The sequence below is a fragment of the Polyodon spathula genome, chromosome 1 (genome assembly GCF_017654505.1).
Source record: "Polyodon spathula isolate WHYD16114869_AA chromosome 1, ASM1765450v1, whole genome shotgun sequence".
In the NCBI taxonomy this organism is placed as follows: domain Eukaryota; kingdom Metazoa; phylum Chordata; class Actinopteri; order Acipenseriformes; family Polyodontidae; genus Polyodon; species Polyodon spathula.
Genome location: NC_054534.1, coordinates 96,947,669 through 96,964,230, shown reverse-complemented (window position 1 = coordinate 96,964,230; position 16,562 = coordinate 96,947,669). Strand labels below are relative to the sequence as shown.

The 16,562-nt window shown below is 36.4% G+C and overlaps 1 protein-coding gene across 4 annotated transcripts in view; it reads left to right on the top strand.

Annotated features, from left to right (window-relative positions):
- The window catches only part of LOC121324863 (actin filament-associated protein 1-like), a 99,962-nt gene that overhangs the window by 69,456 nt on the left and 13,944 nt on the right, over window positions 1-16,562 (top strand). For all 4 annotated transcript variants that reach the window (XM_041267084.1, XM_041267079.1, XM_041267074.1 and 1 more), the window contains exons 4-7: window positions 3,362-3,470; window positions 4,373-4,584; window positions 8,226-8,405; window positions 16,146-16,238. In XM_041267084.1, coding sequence (XP_041123018.1) covers window positions 3,362-3,470; window positions 4,373-4,584; window positions 8,226-8,405; window positions 16,146-16,238 — 594 coding nt within the window. The remainder of the gene's footprint in view (window positions 1-3,361; window positions 3,471-4,372; window positions 4,585-8,225; window positions 8,406-16,145; window positions 16,239-16,562) is intronic.

Here is a 16,562-nt window from a genome sequence, read left to right as displayed (position 1 = left end):
CATGTCAAGGATTTACCACAGCTTATATTGCACAGCATCCTACTCATTATTCTATATGTTACATGCATAATGAATGGAAAATAGGGTTAGGATGTGAAATAATCTTTCTCTGATTGGGAAGCACAATGTAGTGTGCTCTGAATCACATTCTCATGTAGACATTTTCTGTATTTTGTTCGACATTGAGTCCAAAGCACTCTGTTAGCCACCAGTTGGCAGAAATGTGTCAATTACTCTTATCTTGGAACACTGATAAATATGTTCCTTAGAAAGGTTAACACTTCAAAGCAAATATTTTCTATTATGTATATAACCAAATGTGCCTTGGAAACAAATAGCCTTTATTGTATCTGATGCTGCCAAAGGTTTAACTTGGCACTTGTACACACTATTATGTGGATCAGTCATATGGTGGATTTGCATGCTTGAAAATGTATACAAAGAAATTAGGCACAACTAATCTAAATATAAAACTATTTAGATTTGAGAAATGGTCACAAGGAAATTAAGTATAACTTCAAGCGAAACAAGAATATCTGGAACACTGCATTTATAGTAACTTTCAAAAATGCCTGAATGTATGTTTATGTAATGAATCTGGATGTTTTACTTTTATTATCAGCACACATAATTTCTGTCTAGAAATAGGGCACCACTCTCCCTTTGTAGGAACTGAAATAAAGATAACCCTGAAGAAATATATGTTTTTGTGTAGGATTCAACCAAGGTTGGTAGTCAGCGACCCATCACTCAGCAATCTTTTCTTAACTAAGCCAGTTTTAATAACAGTGATGTGAGAATACTTTATGCTCTGTGGGTCCACTTATATGTCCAGTTTTGCTCGTTTTAAGGTGATTTATCCTTTTTTGCTTCCATTTTTTGATGTGAATGCCTTCTTTAAGTAACATCTTCAGTATGTTATTTACCATTATATCATGTGATAGATATTAAAAGATGATAATGTTCAAAATTGCACAAATGACCCTACTATACATAGGATTTGCTACACTCTGTAATGTAATGTGCAGATTTAATTGTTGTGAATCAAGGGAAGTGATGAAACCGCTCAATAGACACTTACTTAAGAGTGATTCAGACCTGTGATATGTTTTTACACATACTTTCTTAATCACTTAAAACCTACATAAAAACAATGCTGTGTTTGATTAAGGCTCAATGCATTAAGATGTGCAGATTTAATGTTTTTCTAAAGACCATGCGGGAAGTGAACTTGTTTTCCTGGCAGGGTAGTAACTTATTAATGTTTTATAATTGAATGTTATATTTTATTTTTTTTCCAGATGAAAATGTTTAGTAACTTAAAATGCAACTAGACATGATTGTATGACACTCTGGTTCAACTGACATATTATCATAGATACTGGGGTGGAAGTGTATTACCAGAGGAATCAATGCCTATTTTAATTAGGAAAGTATAGTAAAGAATACAGTATAATTAATTACTGAAATGCAGCGGTTCAGCATGGTAACTGTGAAATAACTGGACATTTACCACGGTAAACATTTCTAAGGGAGTACTGTGGGTATTATTGTACCCAAGATAGGTTTCATAAGCTGAAACCCCTTACAAGCTACACATGAACAGGGCCAGAGGCATCCATATTTAACATTGTGCAAGCCTCTGGCCACAGTGTTTAAAAATATTGTTGAATTATTGATTTGGATTGATGGAGGTCAGTTCCTCTACACTGTTGTAAGGGGTGGTTTCTCAGAAAATAACCCCTTTTATTTAAATCATTTCAGTGTGACCAGCACTGACTCTCCTTTTCCTTTTCTTTTTACCCAATGTTGCAGAGATGACAAACACTGCCAATAATTAGTTCACCAAGGCAGTTCTCCCAGAGGCAGTAAAATAAGGTTCTGGGGCCCGACCATGGCTTACATTAACTATATTAGAATGGCTGACTTGGTTCTTGTTTTAATGATATGGTTGGTGGAAAGTCTGGCAGCTTAAGAGTGCACAACATGTCATAATTAACATCTGTTTTGCCAAAACTGGAGAGTTTTTTTTTTTTTTTTTCATTCAGGAACAATTAATGAGGACGTTTCCTTTTTGCCCTTTTTCGTGAAGTGCAACATTTGTATAGTGTGTTTCGGTCTGACTAAACCATCTGTAACCAATCCATTTGGGGCTTAAAAGTGTATTGAGAACTTCAGATACAGTATTAACTTTCAAACTGAGGCTCATAGAAAATACTATAGACACCATGCAGCCACCAGATACATAAGACTGGTTTGTGAAAATAACACTTGGTATATTATATGGCATTATCTTGTTCAATGTCATTTTTTTTTGAAGTTACATTTCTCAGGGTTTAATAAGTGTGTGTGTGTGTGTGTGTGTGTGTGTGTGTGTGTGTGTGTGTGTGTGTGTGTGTGTGTGTGTGTGTGTGTGTGTGTGTGTGTGTGTGTGTGTGTGTGTGTGTGTGTGTGTGTGCGCGCGCACTGTACCAAAAAAAAAAAAGTACCTTTATTATGTGGATAGTTTTCAAATGATCCTCATTGTGTTTTGATAGAATGTTTAAGAGCGAGCTCGGTGTTGGACCTTTTAACAATTTGCTGTTCTGTGACATTCAAACTTTATTTTTTGCTCAGTTGCTCCCTTATGGAATAACTTTTTTTTTTTTTAACAAATGTAAATCATTTAAGACCGCAAGCTGTTATTGTAAATGCCAAAAATGTGTGTACAGTGTTTTGTTTTTTAGCCTTGCTTATGTTGTGTTTACTTTTGATAAAATAAATGATGCTGCTGCTAACAGGAAAACTACTTGAAATATTTTTGCTGCATCTCAATGGCCCTTTTCTTTTAAAATAAATTGAACTGAAGATGTACATGACCTAAATAAATTCATGGCACAAATATGATGATTGTAGGATCCTGAAGTCTCAGATCTGCTCATCTATTACTCTCCACAAGAAAAATATATTTTCTCATTGTGAAGTGAGGTGAATGGCATGTCAGTGAGTAAAGCAGCAAATTACTGATATCTTCAGATAACTCTTGATTAAAGCTTTCCTCTACAACCACTGCTTTAAACTCTTTGGGCCATAATATCAAAGGCATGTTTTATAACATTAATAACATGTTTTAAAGGTGATGTAAACAAATAAAAAGAACTACCCACTTGAACTGCCAATAAGTTGTTTCCATCAGAATAAGGCCCTTTACCTTTTAAGTATCGTACATGTTACTGGCACTATTTTGTAAATAGATTTGCCCATTTTTCTATCACGTTTTAATATTTATGTGTCATCACTGTGGTGTTATTTCTTCTATTAATGCAGTCTTAACAAAACTTTTTATTTCAAGGCATTTACAGTATGTATTTGTATTTTTCAGCCTCCTGATAATGGCCCCCCACCTTTACCCAGCTCCTCCCTCCCTGAGGGCTATTATGAAGAGGCTGTACCACTTAGCCCTGGAAAGGCTCCAGAATACATCACCTCTCGTGAGTACCAGCCAAACATAAGCAAAACTGACGGGATTGGGTGGCTATCAAAATACTGAATGAGAAGAACAGCAGAGTTGGTATACCGCCAGTCTGAATTTGGAGTTTGAGTCAGTCATTTATAGTAGCCTTAACATGATATATAAATTGCCATGGCTAATTCTTCATAGTGATGATAATAAGTCCAGTTGTCAAAACTGTGTTACATCATATTCTTATCAATTGAGTGTATCAATGTGTGGAGATGTATGAAATTATGCATGACATGTTAGATATATAGTATTTTCATATTTACATGTACATATTGTGTAAAGTATTTAGGTAATGGTGATCTACCTGTCTTTGTCGTGACGACTTGGGAGATCCCGAATAAACAGCTATCCCAATTAAACAAGAGGCATTTGAGACGACTTTAGTCACACTTCTATTCATAATTTACAACATTTTAATGAAAAAAAAAATTACATTACATCACATTATAAATAAATGTTAAATGTATCATATGAAATTTTAATCCATTTTTTTTTTTTATTCCTAAACAAAATGAAATCGACTTGTTTTCTCGTCTCATCCATGAAAGTAACAGGTTAGGTAAAAAGCACTGGTTTATGCCAATCATAGCGTAATCACGTTATCACTTATTCACTGCACTGCACTACGCGAACTTTACTTGCTTTGAAAAGCGATCTCCATTCATCAATTGAAAATACTCTATCACAATTAAAAGAAGTGCTAATCCAGTTAAATGACATAACTAGCATCAGGAAGAATCGTCTCCCAGTGATCTGTCCCATTTAAGCAGAAATTATCAGTGTTCCAATTTTTAAATGGCACTGACTGAACTAATAACTTATAGCAGTGGGGAGTTGTATGTTACCAACATGCATGTTGTCTTCTTACAGATTATGACTCTGATGCCATGAGTAGCTCATATGAGTCTTATGACGAGGAAGAGGAGGATGGCAAAGGACAGAAGATGAGGCACCAATGGCCCTCTGAGGAAGCATCCATGGACTTGGTCAAAGACGCCCGAATCTGTGCCTTCCTGCTCCGCAAGAAGCGCTTCGGACAGTGGACCAAGCTGCTGTGCGTCATTAAAGACAACAAACTACTGGTATGATTCACAGTGTGTCTTACTGTTTAGCATTTATAATACATGCAATTTGTATTTATTTTACTCATTCAGCTGGCATGAATTTGGAATATGAGCTACATACATTCACTAAACCGCTCTCTTCTTTTTAATTTTTTTAAATTTTTTATCCAAGTTCTGTGTTGCTGAATAATGATATTTTAAATGTGGTTATGGCATATTGTTACATAATGGGTATATATAAATGTCACGGCAGATGTGACATTTTCCAGATGCTAAGTGTATGAGTTAATTGATGGCAAACTCAATGGTCTCCATTCTAAATAGTATAATAATAATAATAATTGTTGCTGAACACTATTAATATTAGGTCTATCTTGAATTTACTCCAGATTTTTCAGTGTAAACTTGGCAAAAATAAGTAATTGCAACATTGTGTTGGCTTGAACTCTTGTCTCTTAAGAAATTGTGCAATATGTTAGCCAGGCTGTACTAGTGGTTTTTTTTTTAATGTATGCTTGTGCAGTGTTAATGAGGACCACTGAATGATAAGCATATAGTTCCCATAACCAAGATATTTGTAACCAGGCAACCAGTTATAGTTTTGGTTTTTATACAACTGTCAACAAGTTCTTGCCTATGACAGCAAAACAATGGGAGTTAAAAATTATCACAGAATGCACTGTAGATCTGTTAGCACTCCACACTGTAAGTACATTGTAAAAACATCTTAATTGTAGCAGATGTAGGGCTGGATTAACTCATAGGCAAATGAGGCATGTCCTTAGGGCCCGAACTCAAGGGGGGACCAAAACGGATATGTTGTTTGTTTTTTTTTTTTTTTTACATATACAGATTTGACTGGAAAAACTTCACTCACTGACATTCGAACCGAGGCATATATCTCAAAATCAAACTGTTCTGACAGATGTTACGCAGATTTCTATAACCTTCCCCCACAGAATTCTGTATCCCCACATTTTCCATGCTTGAGCAGATGCAGTTTTTAAAAGATCGCTGGACATGCACGTGCGATATTCCTGTGCCCGAACCCTGTTGTGTTCTCAAGCACTGCCATTGAGTTCTGCTGCAGCTTGCAACAAATATTGTAAACAAGACAAAACAAATTGTGTGGCAAAATAAAATAGCACATTTAACACCACTAGATATGCAGTACGTTCAGCCTCCTGCATTGCTCAATACACAAACCCTTTATTAAAGTAACCTTATACAACACTGACTTCAGGGTCATAACAGCTGGTGAACATCATGGGGTTTTCATGTGGGCCAATTTACATGTGAAATGGCGATGCACATACATGTTTGGGAGAATTACTTGGGTAAATAAGGTTTGTGGCCGAAAAAAAAACATCCAAGGAGAGGGATAGGGTAAATCTCATTTACTTGATGATGAAATACTTGAGAAAATCCACACCCAGTTTCGCATGGAAACCCGCATTTCACGTGTAAATGTTAATGAGCGTGTTTATTCTTAACTATAAATATTGCAAGGGAGCAGGTCGGTTGTTACTGCAGATTCTAAGACAGCAGAAAGTAATGGCTGATGGGTGATTTTGTGGTTAACAGTGGTGTAGTTCACCTTAATGATAATGTGGGCGTTTTTTTTTTATTATTGTGTTTTGCTGTATCTGGTCTGTCATGTTGTATATCTCTTGCGGGTTTACAGTTCTGTATAAAAGCACTTATCATGAACTGTGTTATGCCCGTGTTATAGTATTAATGCAGCTGTTTGAGAATACCCTTGCTGCTTAAATGTCCAGCTGAATTAATTCCCATCCTTTTTTTGATCACAGCTATGTCCAAAGACAACATGTGTCTGCCCTCCACGTTAGTAAATGTAGTTGGTCAACTGGATGTCATGAGCCAGCTTGATCACCCAAAACCTCACAACACATCCGACAAGTTGTTGATGCTCTCTCAGAACTGACCAAATAAAATTGCAAATAATTGTACTGACTATATTTTATTTGTTTGCATCATTAATATTTGACACAACAGTAAATCCAACACAACTTAAAAGAAAGGAGAGAACTTCTGACAGCACAAGACTCCTCAGATCACTCCTGTCCAATTGAACCTGGCGGCTGAGGTAACCTTCACAGTTGCCAAGTCTGCTTGTTTTTGAGAGTCACTGGTTGGACCTTGCATAAACACCCATAACTATAACATGGGTTTGCTTGTTTTGAAAGGCAGTGTTGTCGTGAGACTTTGCAACACCGGTAACCTTTCCTATGTGTCTCACAACAAGCAGTGCCAATTTTGGGAACAAACTAATGTCTGTTTCATCAGTATCCGCCACCTCCCTTTCAAGTGCCCACTACCCATATTTGCCCAAGTGTGGTGTTAAATGCTTCCTCAGCAGCGGTCAGCCATCCGGACGGTAGGGTTTCTAAATCAAAGCCATGGTAGTACACCTAGCATAACCTGATCCCCTGCTGTGGTGATCTAATATTTTTATATTAACCAACCAGGCACAAGGTATTTTGCTTTATTTCAGCAGCTTATTCACTCGTGTACCAGTTATCTGCACATGGAAACCACATTTTCGCAAAATTTCACTAGTAATCTTCAAGAACAGCACAAGTATTTTACGCAAAGCTAATTTAGATATCAACCCCCACCTTTCCCATTCATTTGCATGATGTCAAGTGAAAACCCCGGTTTACTTGAGTAAAATAAATTGAGTGAACGGAAACCCAAAAAAGCATTTTACACAAGGCATTTTTCTCATGTAAATGTCTCGAGAGAAAAAAAAAAAAATCTTGCATGGGAACCCCATGCATGGTGCACATGCCAATATATGTTATTATAGCTGAATAAGTAACAGTGTATTTAAGGGGTTAAAAGTGGCTGTCGAGCAGTGCTACAGGATTTAATGTAGGCTTCAGTTTTTTCTGTTTTTATTCTGAAATGTACTTAGCACATCTCCTACAGTTTAATTTTCTGTCAGATTCATTCAGTCGTTCATAATAACGCTGAGAATTATAGCTGTTATAAAAGGGTGGCGTGCTAGTTATAAAGGCTATAATGTATGTAGAGGTGTGTGTGCGTGGGTGTGGGTGTGGGTGTGTGTGTGTGGGTAGGGGGCCCGCAGTGTATGCTTGCCTAGGGCCTAGTGATGGTTAATGGTTAATCTGGCCCTGAGCAGATTGTTTTATAGTTGTTTCATTTTTCTGTAGAAATATACCAGAAGCCAACTCGATACATTGACCTCTCTGAGTCCTTTTCAATTTACAGCCAACCTGAAGATCTTCAGCTGTCCCTGTGGCTCCAGCTCTCTGTTTCACTCAGTACTGTGGGTGGCTGTTATAGTCATCAAATTAATTTGACAAAATCATCTCTGTGTGGCCACCATGGTTCACAGCGCTCCAATTCATGATTTTAAAACTTAGAAATAACTTTTCATATGTCAATGATTAATACTGAATATGTAAATTAATACATTTGTCACCACTGCTGTCTTATTTTACATTTTGTTCTAATGTCAGCTCATATTGCTCTAGTGAAAAAATATTGTCATCCTTAACTGACATTGACTTATACCATTTGCAGTAACTTACACACACTGGCTTTTATATGTACTGTCACATGCTGAACTTGTTACAATAACCCCATGTGCTATTTATTCTATGTTCTTGTAGTGTTATAAAAGCTCCAAAGACCAGAATCCCCAGATGGAGCTTGTTCTGACTGGATGCAGCATCACCCACATCCCCAAGGATGGGAAAAAGAAGAAGCATGAACTGAAGATCACACACCAAGGAGCAGATGCTCTAGTGCTGGCTGTGCAGAGCAAGGAGCAGGCAGAGGAATGGTTAAAGGTATGGTTAAAGCCATATTGCAATTAATTTCTAATGATTCATTGCATCATTACACATGTCGATAAAAGGCAATTATATAGTGTGCTAACAGCTAGATTCAGATGAAAATACTATAGTATTACACTGCAAAGTTTTATTATTTACTTAATGTAATGCACATTCCAGCTGCGACAATGCCTCCTGTTATTATTTGTGGATTGTACGGTAACTGTAAGATTGCTATCAGTGCATCTCCAGATGCTTCTGGAATAAGAACAGCTTATGTCCATGTTCTCTGACACAGCTCAGCTATGGAACTGGATAGGGTCTGCTGCTGCTGTTCTTGCTTGTTTAAAAAACGAGACTTCCCAACCACATGACAACAAATTCCCTCAAAACATTTTCTACTTTGGGCTAGTTTCCATTGTTTGCGTTGACCTTTGTTCATCTCACAACACATTTTTGATATTTTCATAACCTTCACAGTTACAAACAAAAATTCCCTCTACTGTTTTGCCTATTTTCAAAGCAACGACTCAGTGAATTCTTAGCAGCCACACCTGTGTCTATTAACAACTGCTTTATTATTTGATTCGGTTCATTTTTTTAAGTTCTCCAACCCTAATTAGGAAAGAATGTGCATCTGACAATAGTCTAGGTTCTCAAAGCTATTTACTCCAAATCATCATTAGCACATTTTCTTTAGAAAAAGTAAAAACCCACCCAATAATGTTACCAAACTTGAACAACTCAGACATTTAATAGCTGTGATAATCTAGCCCAAGAAGCTGTTTGTATCCTGCCAGCTGGTGTTATAAATAAAGACAAATAATTCCACTCCAAATGCCAGACTGTTGGTGCAGTCTAAGACCAATAAATGCATAGACATAGTAGGATTGCTTTTTTGCACAACTACTTAGTGATGTATACTTAGCTACTTAGTGTTGTACTGAGTAATGCTACTAGACCAAACTTTCCCAGCTACTCCAATGCCAAAAAAAGTGGGAAGAACACACTATTGAGTGTCCTCACAATGATTTCTGAAACATTCCATGTCACTCATAAGTTGCTGGTAAATGATTCTGACAAGTTATTAACAAGGAAGTTCCACAGAAGCTTTACTTCAGTAAAACAAAAAAAGAAAAAAAAAAAGTACAATTTTAACAGTTAAGACAAACGGACTTGTGTTTTACATTACTCATGGTACCACAACATTTTTTGCATTTTAGATACAGTGTGTAACCTAGCAGTGAATGTAATCTGCCCATGTCCTTTGTATCCTGATTTACCATTTTTGCACTGATTCTACTGGTTGAACAACAAAATTAAGACATACCCAACTTCCACTACAAAGGGTTTAAAAAAAAAGTGTGTATATATATATATATATATATATATATATATATATATATATATATATATATATATATAATTTGTTTTTATAATAATTTTTATATAGTGCCTTTCATAGTGGACCATCATCACAAAGAGCTTTACAAGATATAAGACTAGGGTGTATGAACTATGCATCAGCTGCAGAGTCACTGACAACATCATCTCATCCGAAACACAGAGCACAAGGATGTTAAGTGACTTGCTTAGGGTCACACAGTGAGTCAGTGGCTGAGCTGAGATTTGAACTGGGGTTAGCATAGGATGATTGCTGTCATTACCAGTACGTCAATATGGGAAAAAGTAAAGAGCTATCTGAAGACATTAGGCAGAAAATTATTTATCGTCTTAAAGCTGGAAAATAATACAAGAAGATTAACAAGCATTTGAGTATCCCAAATTCAACTATTGTTTCTATTATCAAGAAATATAAGACTTGTGGTACTGTCACAACACTCTGGAAGAAAGAAGGTTCTTTCACCAAAAACATAAAAGAATTGTGAGGAAGGTTAGTAACAATCCTTGATTGACTGCCAAAGATATTCAGAGTGAGTTGACTGCAAGAGGGACTGGGGTTTCCATTTCAACCATAGGCTGAGTATTGCATGGTGAAGGTCTCAATGGTCACAGGCCAAGGAAAAAGCCACTCTTGGGAAAACGCCACAAGGACAATCGCTTAAAGTTTGCAAAACGGCATTTGAATGATGGATATGAGTTCTGGTCAAAGGTTTTGTGGAGTGATGAAACAAATATCAAGCAATTTGGTCACGCTGATAGCCGTAACGTTTGGAGAAAGTCTGGTGAGGTGTACAAAGAAAAGAACACCATACCTACTGTCAAGCATGGAGGTGATAATATCCTTCTATGAGGATGTTTTTCCTCTAATGGCACAGTACATTTAGTTCCAATACATGGTAAAATGGATTCCACATCATACCAAAAGATACTGGCCAATGATGTGAAACCCTCCGCTACAAACAACAACGACCCAGAGCACACATCAAAATCTACTTCAGAATGGCTAAGGAAGAATAAAATCAAGGTTATAGAATGGACTAGTCAAAGTCCCAATCAAAATCCAATCTTTGGTATGAGGTGAAGAAGACTGTGCATAATACAAGTCCTGGGAATTTGAATGAACGAACAATTTTGCATTGAAGAATGGTCAAAAATCACTAACGAGTCATGCCAAAAGCTCATTGACAAATATATTAATTGTTTAAAAGAGGTTATTATTGCTGAAGGTGCCTCAACTAGCTAGTATTGCCACTTTCAGGCTATGGATACTTCTGAATTAGCATTTTTGTAGTTTTGCTAAATTGTTAAAATAAATAATTGTAGACATCTATTTCTTATAACTAATTTTCCTCATTCACAAAAGCAAAACTTTTTTTCCTATAATTATATAATCGGCGGAAAAGAAACCCTTCCCTCGTACCCCCCCCCCCCCCCCCTTTTTTTTTTTATTTGTGGGAGGAAACCTCTGGTGGTCCTGGTGGAGAGATGGTCGCCACTCTGGGCATGCTAGCAATACTTTGTTGAGCGGAAATAATATCAAGGAGAGAAGAGTGAATGTAATATTCCATTGTTGAGGAAGGACTGGTTGATTTTAACTTTGGCTTTAGGTAAGTTTCTAAATATAGCACTTTAATTTGATTTCAGGGTCACGATGGATATCCATAATAACTCTGATTCAATGTGACAAGTCTGCAGGGCATTTCAGGTTTTCTCTAAGGGATATGTGACCATTCCCCAATAATTGCCATGAAGTTGGGGGTTGGGGGTTGTAATCTGCAGAGTAATTAATTAATTTTTGGAATTCTTGCAGGTTATTGGTATACAGTTCATTCCCGAGACCTGGTCTTGTCGCACGATGACAAGTGTTACAAAGTGCTATATGTGGATACTTACCTTGCATAGTGATCCCTATGCAATTATCACACACTATAAAGATTATTAATTACTAAATATTATTAACATATTTTTAGCAGGACATACTGTATAATTCAAGTGTAAGTTCTTGTTGGAGTGTTTTTTAAAATGGGAAGCTGTGTTCCATTTAAAAGACCTATGGCCCTATTTTGAATAAAGTTTAAGGCACATTTTCAAACAGAAATACATTGTTGATAATGGAATTGCAGGAAATAACTTTTTTAAATCATTATTGTGAGTAGTTCCTTGCTCGTGTAGTTAGTTGTTTAGATCACTCACAAAATGTGCCTTTACTCTTGCTACAACACGGAAGTGGCATTAATATGTCAATATTGAAATCCTTCTCTGTTTGCTTGGAAGTTAGTTTACTGAGTTTGTTTAGTTAACAGATTTTGTTTATAGACAAAATGTTTGGAGTTGGGCTTGTATTTATTGACACTGGCAGATAACTTAAGAAACAACTGTACAAAAACTGTTTTTTTTTTTTTTTTTAAAAGTCACACTAAATGAATACCCAGCAAAGACAAGCATTTTAGCAATTAGAATTAAACATGAAAAAGTATTTCATCAGGTGCTCTGTTAAAAGGAGCAGCATACTGCTAAAGTGCACAGCCGGGATTGATTTGTATTGGCATGCTGTCATTGATGTATTAGAGATAGAAGTGTTTTGGATCCCATGCACATGTGTTTCTTCAACATTAAACATGAGGTTAAAATGATATTCTCTGGAAAGCTGCACACCCCAAGTAATCCTTGGGGTGTTTGAATTTATCACAAAGCCAGAACATTTGCAAATACATTTGGACTCGATATATGGTTTGGAAATACTTTGTTATTCTATATGAGGTTGATCATAGTCTATCAAACCTTTTTAATGATTTTCGAATTGCCTTAAATCAATTACACAATACTATTTTGTATTTGTAAAAAAAACTAAGGTACCAAGTATATTTCCTTTCCATGCTTTTTTTTTCTGCTGATGTATAAGTTCTACTTACTATAGTTATAGTACAAAAACATTCTGGATAAAGTACTGGATAATGTACTGGAAAACAGATGTGCAGTCATACCCAGTTTATTTTGTTATGTTCTAGTTCTTATAATCTGTGATTTGATTTTATCTATATTTCTTTCTAGATCTATCATGTTTCTTTCTTAAGGAGCACACCATGTTGCCCATCCTCTCTCTCCTCTTCATCCACTTGTTCTTTGGGGTTTAGGAATCTCTCTAGAGTATCTGTGGACCTCTCCTGTCTTCTCATCTCTCAGCAGGCTTGGTGAGACAGAGACGGTTTGTTCAGTGATGTCTGCGGTTCGGTCCTTTATAGTGTACACTGTTTTTTGTTCTATGCAGCATGAATAAATTCAGACTTCTGTACTAACTATGCAGCATTAAGTAGAACGTGTCATATGCAATTTGTTCCGGGGGTTCATCACATATTTAAAATCATTGTATCTCAAAGGGAGTCGTTATACTACATTGAAGTTGCTTTATTGACATCAGTGTATGTAAAACACGAATGTGTGTAAGGTACTGCACATATACTGCTCAAAGAAAAATTTTGGAAATTATTAGAAAACATAACACTGTAATACATTATTAGACAATTTACAAAACTGCCTTCCAAAAAGTTTACTGTGGTTTTTCAATCTATGCCAAAGTAATCCGATTTTTTTTTTTAGCACCATCTCTGCTAACCCAAGACAAAAACAACAATAAAAAAAAACTATCACACAAACACAAAATTGCTCTGTAGGTCTGCGAAAAAAAAATCTTGTTTCAGCTTTTAACCGGTAACAATGATTAAACAGAGCAGATTTACCTGAAGTGACAGCATGTAAAAAGTGAAAGTCTTTTCTGTTCTGCAAAGCGCTGAATTTACCATTTTAGAACCATAATAGAATGTGCATTGATCAGTTTCCATCAGTGCAATTCAATTGGTAGCAGCACATGTAAATGATACATGCCAGAGGTCCATCGGTTAATCTAGGGTATCTTATCTAACGGGATTGGATATGACGAGTTCTACTGTACATGTATCAGTACTCCAAGGATGCCAGAGTTGAGTGCTCTCTCCCTTTAAGTTCCTTTATTGGATATGAAACTGGAACCACCTGGTGCTAAGCCTGCAGAAGGTAAACCAGCAATGTACCTTTGCATGGGGGGAATGAAGGGTGACGTTCTTGACACTAGAAAAACTTTCATGGCCCTCATAACAAAAATGACCTTTGATTTGGTGTATGCTCTGTGGGCCCTATTCTGAACCAAATACAATGTTTATCCCATTTTCTCCTACCTGCAATATCACTTATTTCTTGGAAGTTTTAAAAATACAGTTCATTTTTGTTTAGCTTTTTTTCAGTAAAGGGAGCAACCTTTATACTTGCTGCAAAAAGGTCAGTTTGCATTAGACGCCTGCCTTTAAAAACATTTTACTTACTGTTTCTAAGTTCTCAACTTATCAAAAACAATATGCACACATGCACGCATATAGAGAGCAGCTCCAATAGAATGTAGGAGTATGAGCCACATTCCTATCAGTGTCCATGCAAGCCTCAACTGTATGTACTGCCTACTGCCAGATTTCCTGTACAATTATCTTGAGCAACAAACACATTTTAACAGCAGATATAAGACAAAGAAACATTGTCTAGCTGCTGTAAGACAGTGTAACAAAACCCAGATCCCTGGGATCTTGTCTTGTCATTGAAAGGGAGTAAACTGAAGCCTGACAGAAATAAATATGCAGGGTCGCTATTTCTGAGAATTGCACATTGCAGCATTTGAACAAATGAGAATGAGCAAGAATGCAGAGTGTTTTTTTTTTTTTTTTTTGGGGGGGGGGGGGGGGGGGGTTGCTGCCAGGTGTGTCTCTTTTCATTTGCAGTACAAGTTCTAACTAGAACCTCATACAGTACAGAATCTATGTGCTGCATGTTTCTGTGGGCTATGCTGTGGAGTAATATGCTGTTTGTTCCACTGGTTGAAAACAGAAAGTTTAAAAATAAAAAACAGCTGTGTTGCAAAGCCTAAAGCCTCTTAAGCCTCAATGCCTCAGCACTTTAACATCAAATATTTAAGAATTAAACATAAAACTGGTGGAATACATTTTAGTGTTTATTTTAATTGTTTTAGACAATGCGTTGGAAACACTAAAATAAAAATAAATACCCAAAAATATATATAATTACACTGTAAAGTATATAAATGCTCAATGTGTTTCATACAATGTATGATTAATTCTTAAACAGTGCATAGTGTGTCTGTGTCAGTGCTTTGAATCCTGCTTTTGTTGTTCTATTTCCTGATCTTGTGTTTTTTAGCACTAGCCACTATTTCAATTGTGTAACTGCATTTGAAACCAAATCTGCCATACCCATAATCCTACTATTATTAGTAGTAATAGTTGTAGTAATGGTAATAGTATTACAACTTAAGTATTAATCCTTCTTTTAAGATATCTTAATGTGAATTCAGCAACTGACCTGTTTGGGTAAAGTTATTTCCACATTATCTTGTTCTGCATGCTGAAGAATATTATCCCCTTCAGTCAATCTTCAATTATGAATGGTAATTCAAATTTAATTGTAAAGTTGTCAGTCAACATAATGAACAAAGTTCTGCCTGCCCGCTAGTTTAGTGTACTGTATGTGTCTCAATGAAGATAGAAATATTGAATATGAATCTGAGGGCGTTGTCAATTAATAAAGTATTGGTATGTAAAACCTTATAGCACTGTAAAACAAAAAAAGGTAAAAACAATATTTTTTCCACACAATAATTCCAGTTTCTTCCCCTGTAAAAAAGACAAGATTTTTTTTTATTTTTTAATGTTTATTTTAATTTTAAACGCATGACTGTGCACACAAGGTGTGCCAGCAAAGCCTCTTAAACTGTCTGCAAGTTACATTAGAGCAAGTCTCTGCCAAAACTAACTGAGTGTGTGGTAAGAGCAGATGCTGAAAACATGACAGACATTGTATGAGGTTTGGAAAGGAGATTGATGTGAGAGGAAGAAAACTTCCAGGAATCCGTTGCTTGTCTCCGGTTTACTTTTGGCTCATGGGTCATTTTCATGAGCGGCATACAATTCACTTTGAAAACCTGCCCACGATGCAGTTTTGATATTACAGAAAAAGTCCTTGCTTTGGTTATCTCAGGGTTCAACTTAAATTCTTCTTTGTTGTCTTTTATAATGACACACAGATCTGGAAAACAAAGAGCTATTAAGTACTTCCAGCAGTTACAAAAGCACGATCAAAGAACCCATGTTTGGTCACTGGTGAGTCCAGTACATTGCTTGTTTTCTGCACAAGCCCTCTCAGTTTTACGACAGCAGATTGTGATGTTCTAAAAGGTTAATCTGTTACTGTACTGTATTGCTATATATTTTTCCTTTTTTAATCCCCACCCCCTGCAATCTCCTATTGGTTTAGGTGATTAAAGATGTTTGCAGCAATTGCAATGGAGCAATTGATTCGGATGGGGCTCCCTCCAGTTCTCCAGTGCACAAGACTGAGCTAGAAAAGGTAAAAGAAGTAAACGGAATGTTTGTTTGATTTTAGCATGTAAAGATTAATCCCATATCTACATTAGCAGATAACCGTTGGCCAGCGGTCCAGATAAAGTGCATACCTGCCGTTTTTATGCATTCAAAAATTTGAAAAATATGCATAGCAGTTTTGCTACACTGCTTGTCTGCCTCCCTTCCCACCTCCCCTAAAACTTCCACTGACAACTACATCTCCCAGAATACAATGGCTTCAGTTACTAAGAAACTGTACTCAAGCAAAAACAACTCAACAAAAATGATCCAATCTCTGGCTAGCCCTGTTGTCTTTGCAGCCAATCAC